We start from the raw sequence: 19,700 nt of genomic DNA on the forward strand, positions 1-19,700 counted from the left end.
ACAAACATTTATGGGTGACAGGGTCTTTCAGTATTGCAGCTCCCCGACTGTGGAACTTACAGTCAATGTCAGGGCTGTAGAGTCTCTCGTTTAAGGCACAGATAACTGCTGTTCAGAATAGCTTTCAAATACCTATGTTAATTCTGTTCTCCTGTCCACCAGATCTGACGACACCTGTATATAACTTTATACAGTGGGGCAAAAAAGTATTTAGTCAGCCACCAATTGTGCAAGTTCTCCCCCTTAAAAAGATGAGAGGCCTGTAATTTTCATCATAGGTACACTTCAACTATGACAGACAAAATGAGAAAAAAAAATCCAGAAAGTCACATTGTAGGATTTTTAATGAATTTATTTGCAAATTATGGTGGAAAATAAGTATTTGGTCACCTACAAACAAGCAAGATTTCTGGCTCTCACAGACCTGTAACTTCTTCTTTAAGAGGCTCCTCTGTCCTCCACTCGTTACCTGTATTAATGGCACCTGTTTGAACATGTTATCAGTATAAAAGACACCTGTCCACAACCTCAAACAGTCACACTCCAAACTCCACTATGGCCAAGACCAAAGAGCTGTCAAAGGACACCAGAAACACAATTGTAGACCTGCACCAGGCTGGGAAGACTGAATCTGCAATAGATAAGCAGCTTGGTTTGAAGAAATCAACTGTGGGAGCAATTATTAGGAAATGGAAGACATACAAGACCACTGATAATTTCCCTCGATCTGGGGCTCCATGCAAGATCTCACCCCGTGGGGTCAAAATGATCACAAGAACGGTGAGCAAAAATCCCAGAACCACACGGGGGGACCTAGTGAATGACCTGCAGAGAGCTGGGACCAAAGTAACAAAGCCTACCATCAGTAACACACTACGCCGCCAGGGACTCAAATCCTGCAGTGCCAGACGTGTCCCCCTGCTTAAGCCAGTGCATGTCCAGGCCCGTCTGAAGTTTGCTAGAGAGCATTTGGATGATCCAGAAGAAGATTGGGAAAATGTCATTTGGTCAGATGAAACCAAAATAGAACGTTTTGGTAAAAACTCAACTCGTTGTGTTTGGAGGACAAAGAATGCTGAATTGCATCCAAAGAACACCATACCTACTGTGAAGCATGGGGGTGGAAACATCATGCTTTGGTGCTGTTGTTCTGCAAAGGGACCAGGACGACTGATCCGTGTAAAGGAAAGAATGAATGGGGCCATGTATCGTGAGATTTTGAGTGAAAACCTCCTTCCATCAGCAAGGGCATTGAAGATGAAACGTGGCTGGGTCTTTCAGCATGACAATGATCCCAAACACACCGCCCGGGCAACGAAGGAGTGGCTTTGTAAGAAGCATTTCAAGGTCCTGGAGTGGCCTAGCCAGTCTCCAGATCTCAACCCCATAGAAAATCTTTGGAGGGAGTTGAAAGTCCGTGTTGCCCAGCAACAGCCCCAAAACATCACTGCTCTAGAGGAGATCTGCATGAAGGAATGGGCCAAAATACCAGCAAGTGTGGGAAAACCTTGTGAAGACTTACAGAAAACGTTTGACCTCTGTCATTGCCAACAAAGGGTATATAACAAAGTATTGAGATAAACTTTTGTTATTGACCAAATACTTATTTTCCACCATCATTTGCAAATAAATTCATTAAAAATCCTACAATGTGATTTTCTGGATTTTTCTTTTCTCATTTTGTCTGTCATAGTTGAAGTGTACCTATGATAAATTACAGGCCTCTCTCATCTGTTTAAGTGGGAGAACTTGCACAATTGGTGGCTGACTAAATACTTTTTTGCCCCACTGTGTGTATATATATATATATATATATATATACACACACACTGAGTATAACAAACATTAGGAACACCTTCCTAATATTAAGTTGCAACTTGCACCCCCCTCTTTAACCCTCAGAACAGCCTCAATTCGTCAGGGCTTGAACTCTACAAGGTATGCTGGCCCATGCTGACTCCAATGCTTCCCACAGTTGTGTCATGTTGGCTGGATGTCCTTTGGGTGGTGGACCATTCTTGATACACACAGGAACTGTTGAGCGTGAAAACTCCAGCAGTGTTGCAGTTGACACAAAACGGCACGCCTGGCACCTACTAACATTCCCTGTTCGAAGGCACTTCAATCTTTTGTCTTGCCCGTTCACCCTCTGAATGGCACACATACCCAATACATGTCTCGAGGATTAAAAATCATTCTTTAAACTGTCTCCTCCCCTTCATCTACACTGATTGAAGTGAATTTAACAAGTGACATCAATAAGGGATCACAGCTTTTACCTAGATTCACCTAGTCAGTCTACGTCAAGGAAAGAGCTTGTGTTCTTAATGTTTTGTACGCTCTGTATATATTAACTTTTTTTTGTTATTTTCTTCAGCGCTTTTCATATTAAATTAATTATTATTATTATGTTTCATCCATATCATTCTTGACATTGTCAATTCCCCCCTACGTCAGTCAAGTAGCAACACAGCGATGCACACAGTTGGGGTGTAAGGTAGTTGTTAAATTGAGTTTTTATTACATCTTACACAGTGTTTCTGGTGCCCAGCAGGGTGGGGCATGGCATTGTTTACAGTGCAAAAAAAGGTCCATGTAGCACATCAGAGACTGGCACCATCGTTGTACACAGGGCAGGTCAGGGGTCATGGGGGTTAGGCTACACAACTCTGAGATATGTGCTTGTCCATTCAGTAGTATCTCCATACAAGGCTAGCCTTCAGCAACTAACATGCACTGCAAAACGATATATAGCTTAAAATTGTCTCACATCACGGAACTGTTCTTCCGCTATTTTCTTTATCTTTAATTTCCATGCACCACATTACAGAAACATTTTAGTAACGTATTGCTTAGGCTACTGGAGGGATATAATTATAATAAGTTATTGTTACTAGTAGTTTGACTACTTGGTGTAGAGATATTAATTAACAATACAGTAAACATTGTTGTCACTGGTCAGTAGGGGACACACCCTCTCTTTCAGCCAATGAGAGGTTGGAGTATGTAGTATAGAGAAGACAAAGTACAGGGACTTTCAATGGTGGTATCAATCTCATTGTTACAAAAATCTGTACATTTACAAAGAGTATAGAAACAAAAGATTTGAAAAGTATGTGACACCCTATGTCTCTGATAATGTGCCCTAGCTACACACACTGTCACTGGCAAATTGACAGATTTCTTGAAAGAAAAGCAAAAACTGAAACAAAAATACACCCTACGTTCTTGGAGTTTCAAGCTACAGTATCTTTAAACACTTCATGAGTGAGGGGAGGCGGGTTGGAAGGGGATGGAGGGGGTGTGGTTAGGTGGAAAGAGGAGTGGTTTATAAGGGGGCAGGGGCTGAAATGTCCTCAGCACAGAGCACCAGTGCTAGCTCTGTCCTGTACAGCTTGCCCCCGTCTGATAGCGCCATAATGGCGGTCTTATATGTGGGGATTTTGTTGACTTCCAGCACCTGTCGGAGACAAGAAACAGATGCAGACATCCAACTTGTCATTTTCATCCCTTGACTTTTACAGATTTGACATTGACCCTACTTTTTCATTTCAAAATCCCCTGTGGCTATGAGATGGTCGCTGGGCCAAAGCTTAGCTCATAAAGATGACACAAAATATTTGCACAAGAACTGCTCTACACGCAGGTCACATATGGCATTGATATATTGACATCCAGAAAACTATTTTTAAAGTCAGCTGTCAGAGTGCGAGAGAGAGAGAGTGAAAGAGAGAGAGAGAAAGAGAGAGAGAGTGAAAGAGAAAGAGAGAGAGAGTGACAGACAGACAGAGAGACAGACAGAGACAGACAGACCGAGAGAGAGAGACAGAGAGAGAGAGAGTGAAAGAGAGAGAGAGAAAGAGAGAGAGAGTGACAGACAGACAGAGAGACAGACAGAGACAGACAGACCGAGAGAGAGAGACAGAGAGAGAGAGAGACAGACAGACCGAGAGAGACAGAGAGACAGACCACAAAATTAGGTGGAAACTGAGCTGCACTTCCTAACCTCCTGCCCAATGTATGACCATATTAGAGAGACAGAATTCGAAAACAAACCCAATTTTGATAAACTCCCATATCTACTGGGTGAAATTCCAGTGTGCCATCACAACAGCAAGATTTGTGACCTGTTGCCACAAGAAAAGGGCAACCAGTGATGAACAAACACCATTGTAAATACAACCCATATTTATGCTTATTTATTTTCCCTTGTGTACTTTAACCATTTGTACATTGTTACAACACTGTATATATACATAATATGACATTTGTAATGTCTTTATTGTTTTGAAACTTCTGTATGTGTAATGTTTACTGTTAATTTTTATTGTTTATTTCACTTTTGTATATTATCTACTTCACTTGCTTTGGCAATGTTAACACGTTTCCCATGCCCCTTGAATTGAATTGACAGAGAGAAAGACAGAGAGAGAGAGATAGAGAGAGACAGAGACAGAGAGATTGGATATCTGTCCAGTTCTAAGCATGCTCTCATGAGTTTGTTTGAAGAGGTATTGTGATTGTCCTCAGGCCAATCATATCACCACAGGCAACAGACGAGGCCCTCTGTGATATTTGAAGTCTCAATGAAGAACTAAAATATGTCTTTGGACTGTTCAGACCTAGATTCAATCAGATCCAGCGAAAGCTGACACCCGCATAGCTGGTGTTTCAGCGGTGTGGGTTTATTACTAATTCAACTTGGCGCATCCAAACACAATGTCCGCGATAATATAACGCCGGGAGCCACTAAATGATTTGACAGCTCCAACGCAGTTACACCTCAGACATCGCCTACATAAAAACAATGAGACTGGTATGCAGTTCTTGATTATCGCGGGTTAAGGCTGGAACTGATTGAATCTTGCCCTTAGTCTCCGCTCTTCTCCATCAATTAAACAGAATGGAAACCCACCTTCTTGTTCTTCTCACACAAATCTTTGAGGAGGGCATCCAGCTCATTCTCATCCATATAGCCGTTCTCATCCTGACAGACAGAGAGAAGGACAGAGAGAGAGAGAGGGAGAAGAAACACAATGTCACACCATTTAGCCCGCCTTTGGGTTTGGTTTGGTATGCAGTGTCAACATGATGCCACGCTGCATCTCACAAGACAGATCTCAGTAAACAAACAAAACAATAAGCCTAATGAACAGATGTGTATATTTGAACAGCCTGTTCATGGGCCCTTCTGATGTTTGCTCATATTTTCTATTCATGAATTTGAACGGTTTGTTTTTGGTCATCTTTGTACTGGCTCGTGTTCCCTGAAAGCAATATTATAATATGATAACCACATCGCTGATACCTTTACAAGGATATCCCTATCCACTTTAGGTGAGTTCTCTGTGTGTCCAACTCCATTCAGAGCAAAATAAATACTGTACCATAGAGTCTAGCAATCAATCCTCTGTGTTGGCAACAAGAGCGCCATCATCAGGAACCATGTGGGACAGTAGGTGCCAACATGGCACTTCTAACAATCTAAATCTTTAGACCAGGTTCTATGGTCGAAGACTAAAACAAATGGAAAAGCATGATCAGCCAGCTACTCAGATTAATTGTCCTGTAATGCTCTACAGGCAGACTAAAGAAGGTGTTGTCATTTGCTGCCCCAATTACTTGTCTGTCACATATCAGCAAGGCCCAGAACGCCTCCCTCCCTGCTTCCTTGTCTGTCTGCCTGTCTGCCCGCCTCCCTGTCTGTTTGCCTGTCAGCCTGTCAGCCTGCCTGCAACCCTGCCTGCCTGCCTGTGCAACATGAACCTGCCAGTCAATATGGATTACAGGCGCTGCCACGGGAGAGAAGGTATGGGCCGACCTGCTCCAGAGACAGTCATACATTATAGGGGGAGAGAGGGAGAGGGAGAGGGTGGGGTAAATGGGGATGGGGGAAGAGAGAGAGCGAGAGAGAGGAAGAGTGATGGTGTCAGGGGGGGACCATGCACTGTATCCATTGTGCATACAAATAAGGGCAATAGGAAGAGAAATTGGTAGATAGACAGAGAGAGAGAGAGCAAGAGCAAGAAAGAGAAGGAGAGATAGATAAAGAGGATAAGAGAGAAAGATTGAGGGAGTGCATCCCAGGAGAGCAGCAATTTCCTAGACTAGCACTTTCTGAAGCACTTTCTGTCCTTGTTCATACTGTGTCTTGAGAGGCATTGAAACATTCAAAAAGCCGTAACAGAGAGTGATTCTTATTTTTTGGAAAATGGTGTATAATGACAATGTATTATTGGAACGTACCTGATCGTATAACTCAAAGATCTTGTTGAACTCTCTTCTCACCATCTTCACATTCTGTAACAGAAAGACAGGAGGGAGAGGGAGAGGAGACAATTGAGTCAAGGTCAATCTGATTTTCCGATTCCATCTCGGATTTACTCTGGGAATAACCACTAACCTGAAACTTGAGTAGAAAGTTCTCCTCGTCCGGTAGCAGCCTGTTAAAAAAAAACACACATTGTTCAGGTCATATACAGCACGATGTGTAGACAGATATATCATTCATATCACACAGGACAAAACTCCTTAAGCAGACCTTGCCATTTCTGCCAAACACAACTTCCCATCGTGGTTTGAGTCAAATATTTTGAGCTGGAAGAGAAAAATAAATAAACAAATATAAGCTCTACAAAACAGAAAATGAAGGACTATACTGTACGGAGCTATTTGTTGTAGCCATTTAGCTACACTGTTCTTAAAGTTGTTGCGGAGGCTAGCTGCATAAGTATAAACTATATTCTTACTGTGGTATGTGTATACTCATCTAACTTCTTTTCATCATATGGTTTCTTAGCCTTCTGAAGCAGATCTTTCAAAAAGTTCTGGAAATGAAGCAAACGCAGAAAGATCAGTTTGACAACAACGCCTGCTATAGCAGACACATTTGAAATGCAATGCTGTCCGGGAGGTACAGTCAGGTCCAGAAATATTGGCACCGTTGATAAAGATGAGCAAACAAAGACTGTATAAAATAAATAATGCAAATACTGAGCTACGGTGTCTTCATAAAGTATTCATACCCCTTGACTCATTCCACATTGTGTTGTGTTACAGCCTGAATTCAAAACGGATTCAATTGAGAAAAGTTCTCACCCTTCTAAACACAATACCCCATAACGACAAAGTGAAAACGTGGTTTTAGAAAGTTTAGCAAATGTATTAAAAATGAACTACACAAATACCTAATTTACATAAGTATTCACAACCCTTTTCTATGACACTCTAAACTGAGCTCAGGTGCATCCAATTTCTTTTGATCGTCCTTGAGATGTCACTACAACTTGATTGGAGTCTACCTGTGGCCAATTCAATTGTTTGGACATGATTTAGAAACAACCACCCCTGTCTATATAAGGTCCTACAGTTGACAGTGCATGTCAGAGCAGAAGCTATACCATGAAGTCCAAGGAACTGTCTGTGGAGCTCTGAGTTATACTTGTGATGAGGCATATATCTGGGGAAGGGTATAAAACAATTTCTAAAGTGTTCAAAGTTTCCAAGAGCACAGTGGTCTCCATTATTGGGAAATGTTAAAAAATATGGACCTACCCAAACTCTGCCTAGAGCCGGCCGTCCGACCAAACTGACCAACCGGGCAAGAAGGACCTTAGTCAGAGAGGTGACCAAGAACCCAATGCCCACTCTGACAGAACTACAGGGTTCTTTGGCTGAGATGGGAGAACCTGCCAGAAGGACAACAGTCTCTACAACATTTCACCAATATGAGCTTCATGGTAGAGTGGCCAGACGGAAGCCATTCCTGAGAGAAATACACATGATGTCACGCTTGGAGTTTGCCAAAAGCCACATGAAAGACTCTGAGATCATTGAATCCCTTTGAAAATCTGCGGAAAGACTTGAAAATTGCTATTAGCCGTCGCTCCCAATCTAACTTAACATAGCTTGAGAAAATCTGCAAGGAAGAATGGGAAGAAATCCGCTAATCCAGATGTGCAAAGCTGATGCAGACATACCCAAGACGATTCAAAGCTGTCATCACCGCCAAAGGTGCTTCTACAAAGGATTGACTCAGGGGTGTGAATATATATGTAAATTAGATATTTCTGTATTTCATTTTCAATACATTTGCAAAAATGTCTAAACTTATTATAACTTTGTCATTATGCGGTGTTGTGTATGTAGATGGGTGAGGGAAATAAATCTATGTAATCAATTTTGAATTCAGGCTGTAACGCAACAAAATGTGGAAAACTCAAGGCGTATGAATACTTTCTGAAGGCACTGTATATTGTATGCTCAACAAAAAATGAAAAATGAAATTATTTTATACTAATTCAGTTGCTTTTTTTCCACAAGAAGATAGAGGTCAAAATTATTGCCACCCCTGTTTTCAATACCTCACCTTGCGAGGATAATGGCACTGAGCCTATTTAAAAAATGTTTTATGGATTGAAGAACACGTTGGAAAGCATCTTAGACCCTTTCTTCATACAGATCCATGATATCCGTCATCTGTGATAATGGACCTCTTCAATTCAAACCACAGGTTTTGATTGTGGTTCAAGTCTGGAGACTGAGATGGCCATTGCAAAATGTAGAATTTTTTTGTGGTCAACTAACCATTTCTTTGTGGATTTTGATGTGTGGTTGGGGTTATTGTCTTGCTGGAAGATTCAAGTTTCAGCCTCCTGGCAGACACAACCAAGTTTTTGGCTAAAATGTCCTGGTACTGGGTAAAGTTCATGGTGATATTGACCTTAACAAGGGCCCCAGGACCAGAGGAAGCAAAATAGCCCTATAACAAAAAAACATTATGCGCTATGATGAAACTGGCTTTCATGAGGACAACCACAGGAAAGGAAGACCCAGCGTGACCTCTGCTGCAGAGGATTAGTTCATTAAGTGTTACCAGCCTCAGAAATGGGCAATTAACTGCACCTCAGATTGCAGCCCAAATTAATGCTTCACAGAGTTCAAGTAACAGACACATCTCAACATCAACTGTTCAGAGGAGACTGCGTGAATCAGGCCTTCATGATCGAATTGCTGCAAAGAAACCACTACTAAAGAACACCAATAAGAAGAAGAGACTTGCTTGGGCCAAGAAACACTAGCAATGAACATTAGACTGGTGGAAATCTGTCCTTTGGTCTGATGAGTCCAAATTTGAGATTTTTGGTTCCAACCGCCATGTCTTTGTGAGACGCGGAGTAGGTGAACGGATGATCTCCGCATGTGTGGTTCCCAGCGTGAAGCATGGAGGAGGAGGAGGTGGGTGTGATGGTGTGGGGGTGCTTTGCAGGTGACACGGTTTGTGATTGATTTAGAATTCAAGGCACACTTAACCAGCATGGCTACCACAGCCATCCCATCTGGTTTGAGCTTAGTGGGACTATCATTTGTTTTTCAAAAGGACAATGACCCAAAACACACCCCCAGGCTGTGTAAGGGCTACTTGACCAAGGAGAGTGATGGAGTGCCGCATCAGATGACCTGGCCTCCAGAATCACCTGACCTCAACCCAATTTAGATGGTTTGGGATGAGTTGGACTGCAGAGTGACGGAAAAGCAGCCAACAAGTGCTCAGCATATGTGGGAACTCAAGACTGTTGGAAAAGCATTCCAGGTGACTACCTCATGAAGCTGGTTGCGAGAATGCCAATAGTGTGCAAAGCTGTCATCAAGGCAAAGGGTGGCTACATTGAAGAATTTCAAATATATAAATATATTTTGATTTGTTTAACACTTTTTTGGTGACTACATGATTCCATATGTGTTATTTCATAGTTTTGATGTCTTCACTATTATTCTACAATGTAGAAAATAGTAAAAATAAAGAAAAACCCTTGAATGGATAGGTGTGTCCAAACTTTTGACTGGTACTGTATATGAGTCAAACTTTGGTATTGGGGTTATTAAGAAAGACAAAACTCCCCCGAGATTCGTACAAAATGCTCAATTACCAAAATAATTTACAATAAAAAAGGGATTTCAAGTTACAGTCCAGATGAGCCTTGACCTCAGAGGCTCCTTGTGAGCCTATATCCCCTTAATGAAATAGAGAGGACAATGAGACAGTTCATCAAGATACAAATTGGGAGGCAAGTTACAGTCCAGCATTGCTCACCTTCAGCTCATCTGCTTCAATGTAGCCACTATGGTCTGCATCATAACACCGCCAAGCCTGGAATGAGACAATGAGTGAAATAGGGGTTTGTATCATCAATGAGGAGAGAATAGTTAAATCGGTTAAAAACTATATTTATGTCATGAGCCACTTGAAAACATTCAAAATAGATAATATTGGTTAATAGAAAAATACCTGCATAAATTCCGCACAAGACTTCAACTGTTGCCGGAAAAATAACAAGAAGTTCTCCTCTGTGGGCAATATTTGTACTAGCTGTGACACAGAGAAAATAAGAAAATATATAAGAGATAACACTGTATTGTCCTGAAACATGCTTACATTGGTTCAACATCCCATTTATTTTTAACAGTTGATCAGTGGCAAAGAATGGCACCATGTGACAGTTTAGCCACCACCCACTGGGCACAGACGATATTTAAACGTCTAGTTTTGATTTACGTTTGGTTGAGAATTCAATGTGAAAACAACAAAAAATGTCACTATGTCATTGGATTTAGGTTAAAGTTGGGTGAAAAAAAGACTAAATTCCCTTATGTTGATTACTTGTTTCAAATCCAATCAGTTTACCACATTGATTCAATGTCATCATTGTGACGTACTGCGGACAAGCCACCAGGGGGAGTCTTGTCGAGGCCTTGTGACAGACAGAGGGGCTGATTGCTCACCAGCCATACGGGGCCCATAAAGCTTCCAGGAGGCCAGCACATGGGAGGGTTGCTACCGGACAGGGCAAGTCTGAGAACGTGGTCAGACCAGGGTTGACATTTACGCAGTATCAGCTTGGCCGAGTTGATAGCTCAGTTTGTTCAGGCACAACAAGCGCAACAGGGCATTCAGGAACGAATGCTGGAAGAACAGCATCTACAGAATGTCCACCTGCTGAAGGACGTCAGGAAGCGTCAGAATCGCATCCCAATCAGTTTTTAATTAAGCTAACAGAGGATGACGACCTACCTCTGCACTTTTGAATGGACAGCACTCCGGGAAGGTTGGCCCAAGGCGAATTTGGCGAGTCTGCTGGCCCCTTTCCTGTCCGGAGATGCCCAAAAGGCGTGCTAGAACCAACCTCGCCTGGTGAACAACCGGAGGAGGAGCCCATGATTCCCCTCTTCAACTTCCAGTGGGAGGATCCGAACTTGAAAGCCTCCGCGGCCCGAGTGATAGCGGTGGATGGCCAGCTTGTTCTGGGGGTGAGTGACTGGCGATACCCCCATTTCCAAATCAAAAATAACCTGTTGTATCAGGTGTCCCATGAACAGGGGGTACTTCAAGAGGTGCTGTTGGTGCCCCGCTGGTATGTCGGAACCGTTCTTCAGCTGGCCCACACCCATTTGTTGGGGGCGCACCTGGGAATTGAGAAGACCTGGAAACGCCTGATTCCACTGGCCCGCGATGAGGTAGGCCGTGAAAGGCTATTGCCGCAGCTGCCCCAAGTGTCAAATCACAGCACCAAAAGCACACTTCTGAACCCGCTGGTTCCACTACCAATCATTGGAGTGCCGTTTGAATGCATCGCCATGGATATAGTGGGCCCCCTGGTAAAAATGGCCCGAGGACACCGGTACATCCTGGTAATAGTAGATTATGCCACCGTTGTCCCGAGGCCATTCCCCTACGGGAGGTGTGGGAAGCCTAGCCGACCCCCTTACGCAGCATGGTGGAACACGTAGAGACGACGAGGGAGCAGATTGACAGGCATATGGCCAGTGGTAAGGGAAGATATGACGAAGGCCCAGTGCGCCCAAACCAAAGGTTTACAATCGGGGTACCCAGCCCCGAGAGTTCCATGTGGGTGAGAGGGTGCTAGTTTTAATCCCCAACGCAGAAAGTAAGTTCTTGGCAACAAGGCACGGTATGAGGTGACGGAGAAGCTGGGACCCGTAAATTACCGTGTACGGCAGCCAGGGAGATGGCAACACGAACAGATTTACCACGTGAACCTATTGAAGAGGTGACACGTGAGGACAGCCTTGGCTGTGTTGTGGTCGAAACTCAGGACGTCGACGGGACTAGTGGTGGTCTCGAGCAATGAGGACCTCGGGCCGGCCCAGAAGCAAGCACTCCGGGAGCTCATCGATCGGAACACGGACGTGTTTTCCGAGGGTGGACAAGCTCATTGACCATTTGGGAAAGGTCCAGTATATCAGCATCCTGGACCTGACCAAGGAATATTGGCAGGTACCCTTGGCAGCCTCCTCCTGGGAAAATACGGCATTCTCGACTCCGGACAGCTTATACCAATACCGGGGCCTCCTGTTCGGTCTCCATGAAGCCCAGCCCACGTTCCAGCGCCTGATGGACCAAGTCCTCCGACCCCACCAACAATACGCAGTGGCCTGTTTAGATGACATCATCATCCACAGCCAAGGTTGGGAAGAGCAGCTGACGCGTCTCCAGGCGGTACTGGATGTGCTCATTCAAGCCGGATTGACAGCGAATCACAAGAAATGCAAGCTGGGGATCGATAAGGTGGAGTACCTGGGGTATTTGATCGGACATGTGAACGTCAAGCCCCAGAAGAAGAAGGTCCAGCCGGTTTGTGACTGGCCCATGCCCCAAGGCACAGGTCAAGTCCTTCCTGGGGCTGGCAGGATACTATAACTGGTTAATCCCCAACTTTGCAGCTATGGCTCTTACCGATCTGACCACCGCCCGCCTCCCAAAAACAGTGAAGTGGTCGGATGAGGCCGAAGCGGCGTTCAGGTGCCTGAAGGAAGTCCTGTGCTCCCATCCGATTCTCGTGAAGAGGGATTTCCAGGTACCGAAGCTGGTGCAGACGGATGCCTGCGACACAGGACTAGGGGACATCCTGTCACAGGTACACGGTGGGGAGGAACACCCCCTAATGTACATAACCTGGAATTTGATACCCCGAGAAAATAAGGTTTTGAATGTTAAGAAAGAGTGTCTAGCGGTGAAGTGGGCGCTAGACACTCTTAAGTATTACCTGTTGGGCACCCACTTCACCCTGATCATGGACCATGATCCCCTGGTCTGGATGGCCAGGGGAAAGGACACAAATGATTGAGTCACCAGTTGATTCTTGTGTGGCGTACTGCGGACAACCCACCAGGGGGAGACTCGTCGAGGTCTGGTGACAGTCGGAGTCTACATCACACGGCGGTGGCTCCCTCTGCTGGACGTGCCAGGTGACTAATTGGGGCTGATTGAGGTTGGTGAGCAATCAGACCCTGATTGAGGATGGTGAGTAATCAAGGGGCTGATTGCTCACCAGCAGTACGGGGCCCATAAAGCTTCCAGGAGGGCAGCACATGGGAAGGAGACCGGTTTCTTTACTTTTTCATTGTTTTAAATAAACACCCTTGAAACTGAGGTATCACACTTGTGTCTGTCTGATCTGTGTGAACGCCTTGATCAAACCCCCTGGTCTGCCACATCATTTTTTTTTTTTTTTTTTAAATAACGTGAAACAATATTCATTCTACCAGTTTTTGCCCAGTGAGCAAACCCAGCTGGCTGCTTAGAAATGCATTGTAAATCGGGTTTGAGACCCAGCCTAAACTTTCAGACTACTCCCGCTAGACTATCCATCAGACAGCTGCAATATAACCATTCCGGGGGCATTGAAACACCCCATGACAAAAATGTGTTTTCATACAGGACTCCTGTTCTTCCATCATGCTCCTGGAGAATCCAATCTAAACGGCAATCTCATATTCCAAACACAATAGATGTTATTTCCACTTTCAAATGATGTCTTACCTCTATTTTTGTGTAATCATTGTGTGTGCGTTGGTGCATTTGTGTACAGCTGAATGACCCTGTCAGGACCCTGTCTGTCAGCTAAAGCTTCAGGGTATCCATCTATAGCAGAGATATGAATCCCCTTGACCCTGCATGGCTAAAGTGACTGTCTTTTAAAATTATATTTGAACACCTTTCATAGAGGTAGAAGCCCCATCTAAACCTGTCAGTGTTTCAAGATCCAGTGTCCCTGAAAGTCCCAAATTCTAGGTGGGTCTTAACCTACTGTGTGTGTGTATACTGCATCATGAGTTTATGTTGACTCTCACCTCAACAATTCCAATTTTGGCATCTGTATTTTTCTCATATTCCTGTACAAAAGCCTTCATTTGGTCTGTAAGCTCCTATGAGAGAGAAAATTCGTGTCAATTAATTGCAGTAGCTTTCGCCTTGAAGAATTACACAAATCAACATATAATTAGTTAACAACGAAACTAAATAGGTATTCACACATCCTTATAACAAGTAATTATGTTTTATGCAGGGAAACTTTTAGTTTGAAATACAAGCACTGATAACATGAGAGGGCTCAGTAAATCTGCTCAATTATCTGGAAAGGCTATTTAGTAGGCACCTGGTGCCGTGAAAGACCTTGTGTCCTCACAAACACCATTTAACATGCTAAGTAGACGGCCATGTTATCCAATCTGAATTAGATTAGGAGCGAGTGTTGTAATCTTCACCCATCAGAGCACAATTCTAATAGAGTTTTGGCACTGGTCAGTCCATGTCACTGCACGCATACAGATGGCCACGCGATGCATTGATTTATGCATGTACGGAGGGGCCCAACCAGCTCTCAAAGTCTCACGTCAAAATTAGACGTTGATCCATGTTTCTCAAATGGAAAATTTCGAGGTTGTTCCAAATGTAAAGTGTTAAGTAAAGTGTTTAAGGTTAAGGTTAGGCAGTAACTCTGAATGGTTAGGTTTTGGGATATGTTTAAAACAAAATATAAAAAACAACATTCTATCGCTAGATTAGAACTTGCAACCTTTCGAATCAGATGCTTACGCCCATCTGCCATTCCCGTTCACAACGCCCTAGCAAAACCGAAACCTACTTGAAGGTAACAGCTCTCACTGTTGCCCCTAGAGGCTGGTTCCACGTCATCTCCCGACGTCCTCAGACATTGATGGACGTCGAATACTGACTTGTATCACAGTTGACCTGGCTGCACAGCCAGCCAGCTACTGATGTAATGCCTGGTGTGAAGGGACAGAGCTCTCCACTGACACGTTCAGTGTAATTGAATCAAGTTGACAAGGCACTGATACTGTCAGGTACTTTCATAGAAGCATACGAAGTGCCACAAGAGAATGCTAAAATAAGTTATAATAGAAGATGCTTAAAGGTCCAATGCAGCCATTTTATCTCAATAGCAAATGATTTATGGATAACAATTAAGTAGCTTACTGTGATTGTTTTCCATCAAAATGGTCAAAAAGAAACAAAAACAGCTTCTTAGCAATTTTCACAGTATTATTCCAACCTCATAGTGTGGGAATATATATAAAACATAGGAAAATCTCGTTTTGGACTACACACTGGGTCTTTAAAGGCAGCCATTTGAGATTGTCTATGTTGGGACTGGGAAGTGTTACATGTGACAATGTGATACTGTAGATATTGTATGATGTGTAACACTTAAAGGGCAGCACTTATCTGCTACATGGCCTTGCGGTAAGCCTGTTGAAGTGGGCTTTATTGCATGCGTAGTTAATTGCGTTCTTGTGTTGCATATTTGTGTAAGGCTTAGGCTTTATGCTGCAAATTGAGCATTGCTGTAAAAGATGGACATGGCCTTTACTATGATCACTCACTCCCATTGTGTCGATGGTAAAAGTAAATGAGTTAGATAGATGTAAAAAGATAGATGTAAAAAAAAACAACTAGATTAAATTTGATAGCCAAGGATAAAATATCAATATATATCTTACACCTCGACCACACCTATACCATCATTGCGCAAAATGGTACACAGCATCATCTGGATATGTGTCCAACAAAAGTTTAACATTCACCTTCTACTACCATTTCTGTCAAGTCGTCTACGCATACAGTTTGACGCATACGTTCTATAAACCCAACGTATGCACCACACAGAACGCACTGCAACTGCCTCTGCAACGTAATGCTGCAAGGCACACGCAGCGTTCCATTGGAAATGAATGTACTTCTGCTGTACCAAAATGCAATGACGCTATCGGTGTGATTGAGGCGTTAGTACTATATGTTTTTATGAGAACATCAGAAGTACCTTAGTACTGACTAATGTCTGTTTTATAGAGCCTTTCTATAATAGGAATATAAACAGATATATTTTTAGATTTGCATTTAATCTCCAATACACAATCAATAAAAGCAATCCATTGCTTCAAGAACAATGTGAACCATATCCTGAGATGCTATAAACAAATATCTGTAAATCCCAGTACCACACCAGCGCTGACCAAATATGTTCCAAATATACAACCATTATCATTTCATAATTTTCCTTTCAGAGAAATTGGCACAAGAGGTTAACTCTAGAGAAGAAGACCACCTTGCATACTCACTGGAGAGAAAAGTGTACACGTAGAAAGTAGGCAATACGTAGCAACATGTAGAAAGTAGGCAATATTCTAACATTGGCCTTGTCTTTCGGGGTAAAATGATTACGTTGTATGAAAGGAAGATGTACTACGAGTGAACTCTTCTTCTAGTCTATGCGTATGTCCATTGAGTAGACGGTCATCTTTGGAAGCCATCTTTATTGCTGTATGACATAATCAAATCATGTTGACTATCCAACGTCAAGTGACTCTGCAAATGTTAAAGTGTATGTTTGATTGAATTCCATGGAATTTCAAAGTAAGAGGACCCTGAGCCAATCAACACACTGCATGCGCTGTGCAGTCAAAACCAATCATTGATCTCTGTATTGATCTCTATGATGATGATGCCCATGCAAAATGTTGAAACCATCTTTGGCATCTCTCTGCATAAGGTGGTGTCAGATATGCTAATAACTCCAATTCTACTTCAAAATGCACTTCAATGGTGTTTTCTCACTGGCCATTGATTGGGCAGTTGTAAATGGGCACTTAATTTGATGGTAAATGCTGCGATTTTCCTTAATCAACTCCCCAACATGCTCTCTCCCCATAGAGTAAATCAAAAGATGTTTTCAGTGTCTGGCAAACATTGAACCATTACTCCTGTTTAAAGATCTGGGATTGAGTGCCAAATGGCTTGCTCTATAGAGGCTTGGCTAATTGCTTATACACAGAATGGGAAATAAGTGTTTAACCTTTCCCAAATGCAAAGTAGGAAAGTGCACTGCAGTGCTGTTTGTCACTAAGCAATGGGTGACTCAATCCAATTCAGACCCCAAAACGCTGAGTTGAGACTCAAATAAAAATACCAATGTCAAATAACAAGGTCAGAATGGAAAACAGAATTTTCCAAAACTGCTTGTTCCGCATCGGGGCTTACAGTTGAGCGAGATGGAAATGTGGGAAATACATCCATCAACCTATCAATCTGACGCAACAGGAATATGGGGTTGTTCCATGTCTTTCAGGCATGGAAAGACATGGAATATTGGTAGACCAGACATGTACTTGACACCTCATAACTAGTCATAATGTATCAATGACATTTGACCCTTCGCTAAGCCCCGCCCCAGAATTCTGGGCAACTAATCATAGCACTCCAATGGATAGCAACTGTCTCAAGTACTACACCTCAAGGAAGCTCATGTTTGAAACACATAAAAGCCAGTGAGGGCTGTGAGAAAACCTGAGTTCTTTAAACAAAATACATGTTTTAAATGGCTAGACAATGGAATAGTGCACCAGTGGCACTTCTGATTCCAGAGCCTGTTTATGGAGTATTTTTAGAATTCAAATTATACTTATGTTACATTGTTTGGTAGTTCATCTGGTTAGCTATTTCTCAGGCTCATTGACCATCAAACGTTGCTAATGCTAGCTAGCTTGCCACTAAATATAACTTGTTTTCTCGAAATGTATGTTAGCTAGCTAAGTTAGCCATGTTATTAATACAACTCCAATCTGCTGTCGACATCAGGATATGATTTGAGAGCACTAGTTAGCTCCAAAAGAGGTTAGTACGCTTTGACTGCATGCTGACAGTGAATTCAGAGCCATAGATTATTTGGCTAGCCAGACTATAAATATAATTTTACCAGGTTCCAGTGAAGCAATTGTAATGACAATCCACTACAACATACCAGAGAATTTATTGATTAGCAAGGGGTAGTCAGTGCATAATTTCATTGTGTATGAAAAACACAGTTTGAGATCATTGTGAGGGGATTTCGCCAGTGGTTAGAAGGGGGATTTGTGCTTCCAGGGAAAATGTTGTCCGTGGTTACAACAGTAACCAAGGGGGGTGGGGCTTAGCGAAAGGTCAATTAAGAACAACCAGTTTCACAATATCATGACAGTACTTTAAAATGGAAGCTCAGTCAAGCGTTACATGAAATGCACCACACACACACACACACACACACACACACACACACACACACACACACACACACACACACACACACACACACACACGCACGCACACACACGCACACAAAATGTTTTAACTTGAACGCTTTCAACTGTGGCACCACCAGTAAGTAGCCTAATCAACCACCCATTGGTTTCACAATGTCAATATGTCTGGCCTACTGTTTGACCTATCTGATGAAGGTAATTGGAATGAGAGTCACACCAAACGCACTTAAATACTAGATACAGTTCAGTTTGAGAAGACAATTAGATGTCAGGCCCACTGCCAATACATTCATGTTTTAGAGTTTAAAACATTTAAAATAATTCAGTTTACTTACAAGTCCTGCCTGTTTTCGAGCTTGCTGAAGTTCTTTTATAAAACTCTGCAACTCCTTCCCTTCAATATATCCATTACCTGCAAGAAGTAAGCACCAAATCAATCAAAGACATGCGTAAAGTAGCCTACATTAAGTTTAAGAACATTACTCACAGGATCAAATCCATCATTTGCCGTTTCATGACAGCTGTATGACTGAACTTCCATTTTAGTGCCTAAACCTATCACCATATTATTATAATATTTTCCAGTCATTTAGAGTTTTGTAAATATTGAAAATGTCGCTATAAAATGGTGGTAATGGTTCTAAATCAAATATTTGTCAATCTAATTTGTCAATGGATAAAGTTGAGATAACAAATATCAGTCTTGACAGCTAAATCGACTTTTTCATTCAATATACTATAGGCTACTACATATTTTCGAAAACCCGCTAAAAAGCGCAAATGTCCATGAGGGTCTTTGGTGCAAAACTTCCCAAAAATCGTTTTACTTCAGTGCCTTCTCCATGAATAATCCACAATTTTAAAGAATAAATTACCATCGTTATCATAATGGTGAAAAATATCCAGGAACTGTGATGCAGAGATCTCTACTCCTTGCAGGTAAGCGTTTGCCATGTCGCGGGTTAGGTTTGGGGACCGGAGCGCGTACCAGATAGCTGCACTGGCGGAGGATATGCTATGAATGAGACGCTTTGATTAGTCGGTGCCCGGTATTTAAAGGGAGCACTATCACGCTAATCTTTCACTGTCGCCCCCCCCCCCCCCCCCCCCCCCCCTTCCCCGACGTTGGGAAACTAGCCAAACGCGCAACTCTCCTCCCGCCGCAGGAATAGCGCGAGCTCAGCAGCACGTTGACGCGCGCCAGGGGGCACGGAGATGTGAGATCCATTTAAATGAGCACCCGCTTTTCGTGCTTTTCATTTCCCCCTCCAGATATACGCTCTATCACACAAAAGTGTAGAAGT

At 42.9% G+C, this 19,700-nt stretch overlaps 1 protein-coding gene across 2 annotated transcripts; it reads right to left on the reverse strand.

Moving 5' to 3' along the window:
• Window positions 1-3,143: 3,143 nt before the first annotated feature.
• On the reverse strand, window positions 3,144-19,391 carry LOC139364587 (calbindin 1). 2 transcript variants are annotated; one of them, XM_071101457.1, is made up of 11 exons: window positions 19,272-19,391; window positions 18,732-18,808; window positions 14,152-14,226; window positions 10,289-10,369; window positions 10,094-10,150; window positions 6,750-6,827; window positions 6,542-6,597; window positions 6,404-6,443; window positions 6,247-6,300; window positions 4,916-4,987; window positions 3,144-3,460 (listed from the first exon to the last, which is right to left on the reverse strand). In XM_071101457.1, exons 1-11 carry the CDS (start codon window positions 19,348-19,350, stop codon window positions 3,329-3,331), a joined length of 801 nt encoding a protein of 266 aa, XP_070957558.1. In that variant the 5' UTR covers window positions 19,351-19,391; the 3' UTR covers window positions 3,144-3,328. The 2 variants fall into 2 exon arrangements, with proteins under 2 accessions (XP_070957558.1, XP_070957567.1); XM_071101466.1 differs by lacking the exon at window positions 18,732-18,808 and having other exon boundaries at window positions 19,272-19,363.
• Window positions 19,392-19,700: the final 309 nt, after the last annotated feature.

This window comes from Oncorhynchus clarkii, chromosome 2, assembly GCF_045791955.1.
Source record: "Oncorhynchus clarkii lewisi isolate Uvic-CL-2024 chromosome 2, UVic_Ocla_1.0, whole genome shotgun sequence".
Classification (NCBI taxonomy): domain Eukaryota; kingdom Metazoa; phylum Chordata; class Actinopteri; order Salmoniformes; family Salmonidae; genus Oncorhynchus; species Oncorhynchus clarkii.

Coding starts and splice junctions, on each gene's coding strand:
- LOC139364587 (XM_071101457.1), bottom strand. CDS start 19,350: ATGGCAAACGCTTACCTGCAAGGAGTAGAGATCTCTGCATCACAGTTC. Junction 10,370..14,151: donor CCAAAATTGGAATTGTTGAG/GTGAGAGTCAAC, acceptor TCTGTGTCACAG/CTAGTACAAATATTGCCCAC. Junction 10,151..10,288: donor CTTGTGCGGAATTTATGCAG/GTATTTTTCTAT, acceptor GTCTCATTCCAG/GCTTGGCGGTGTTATGATGC.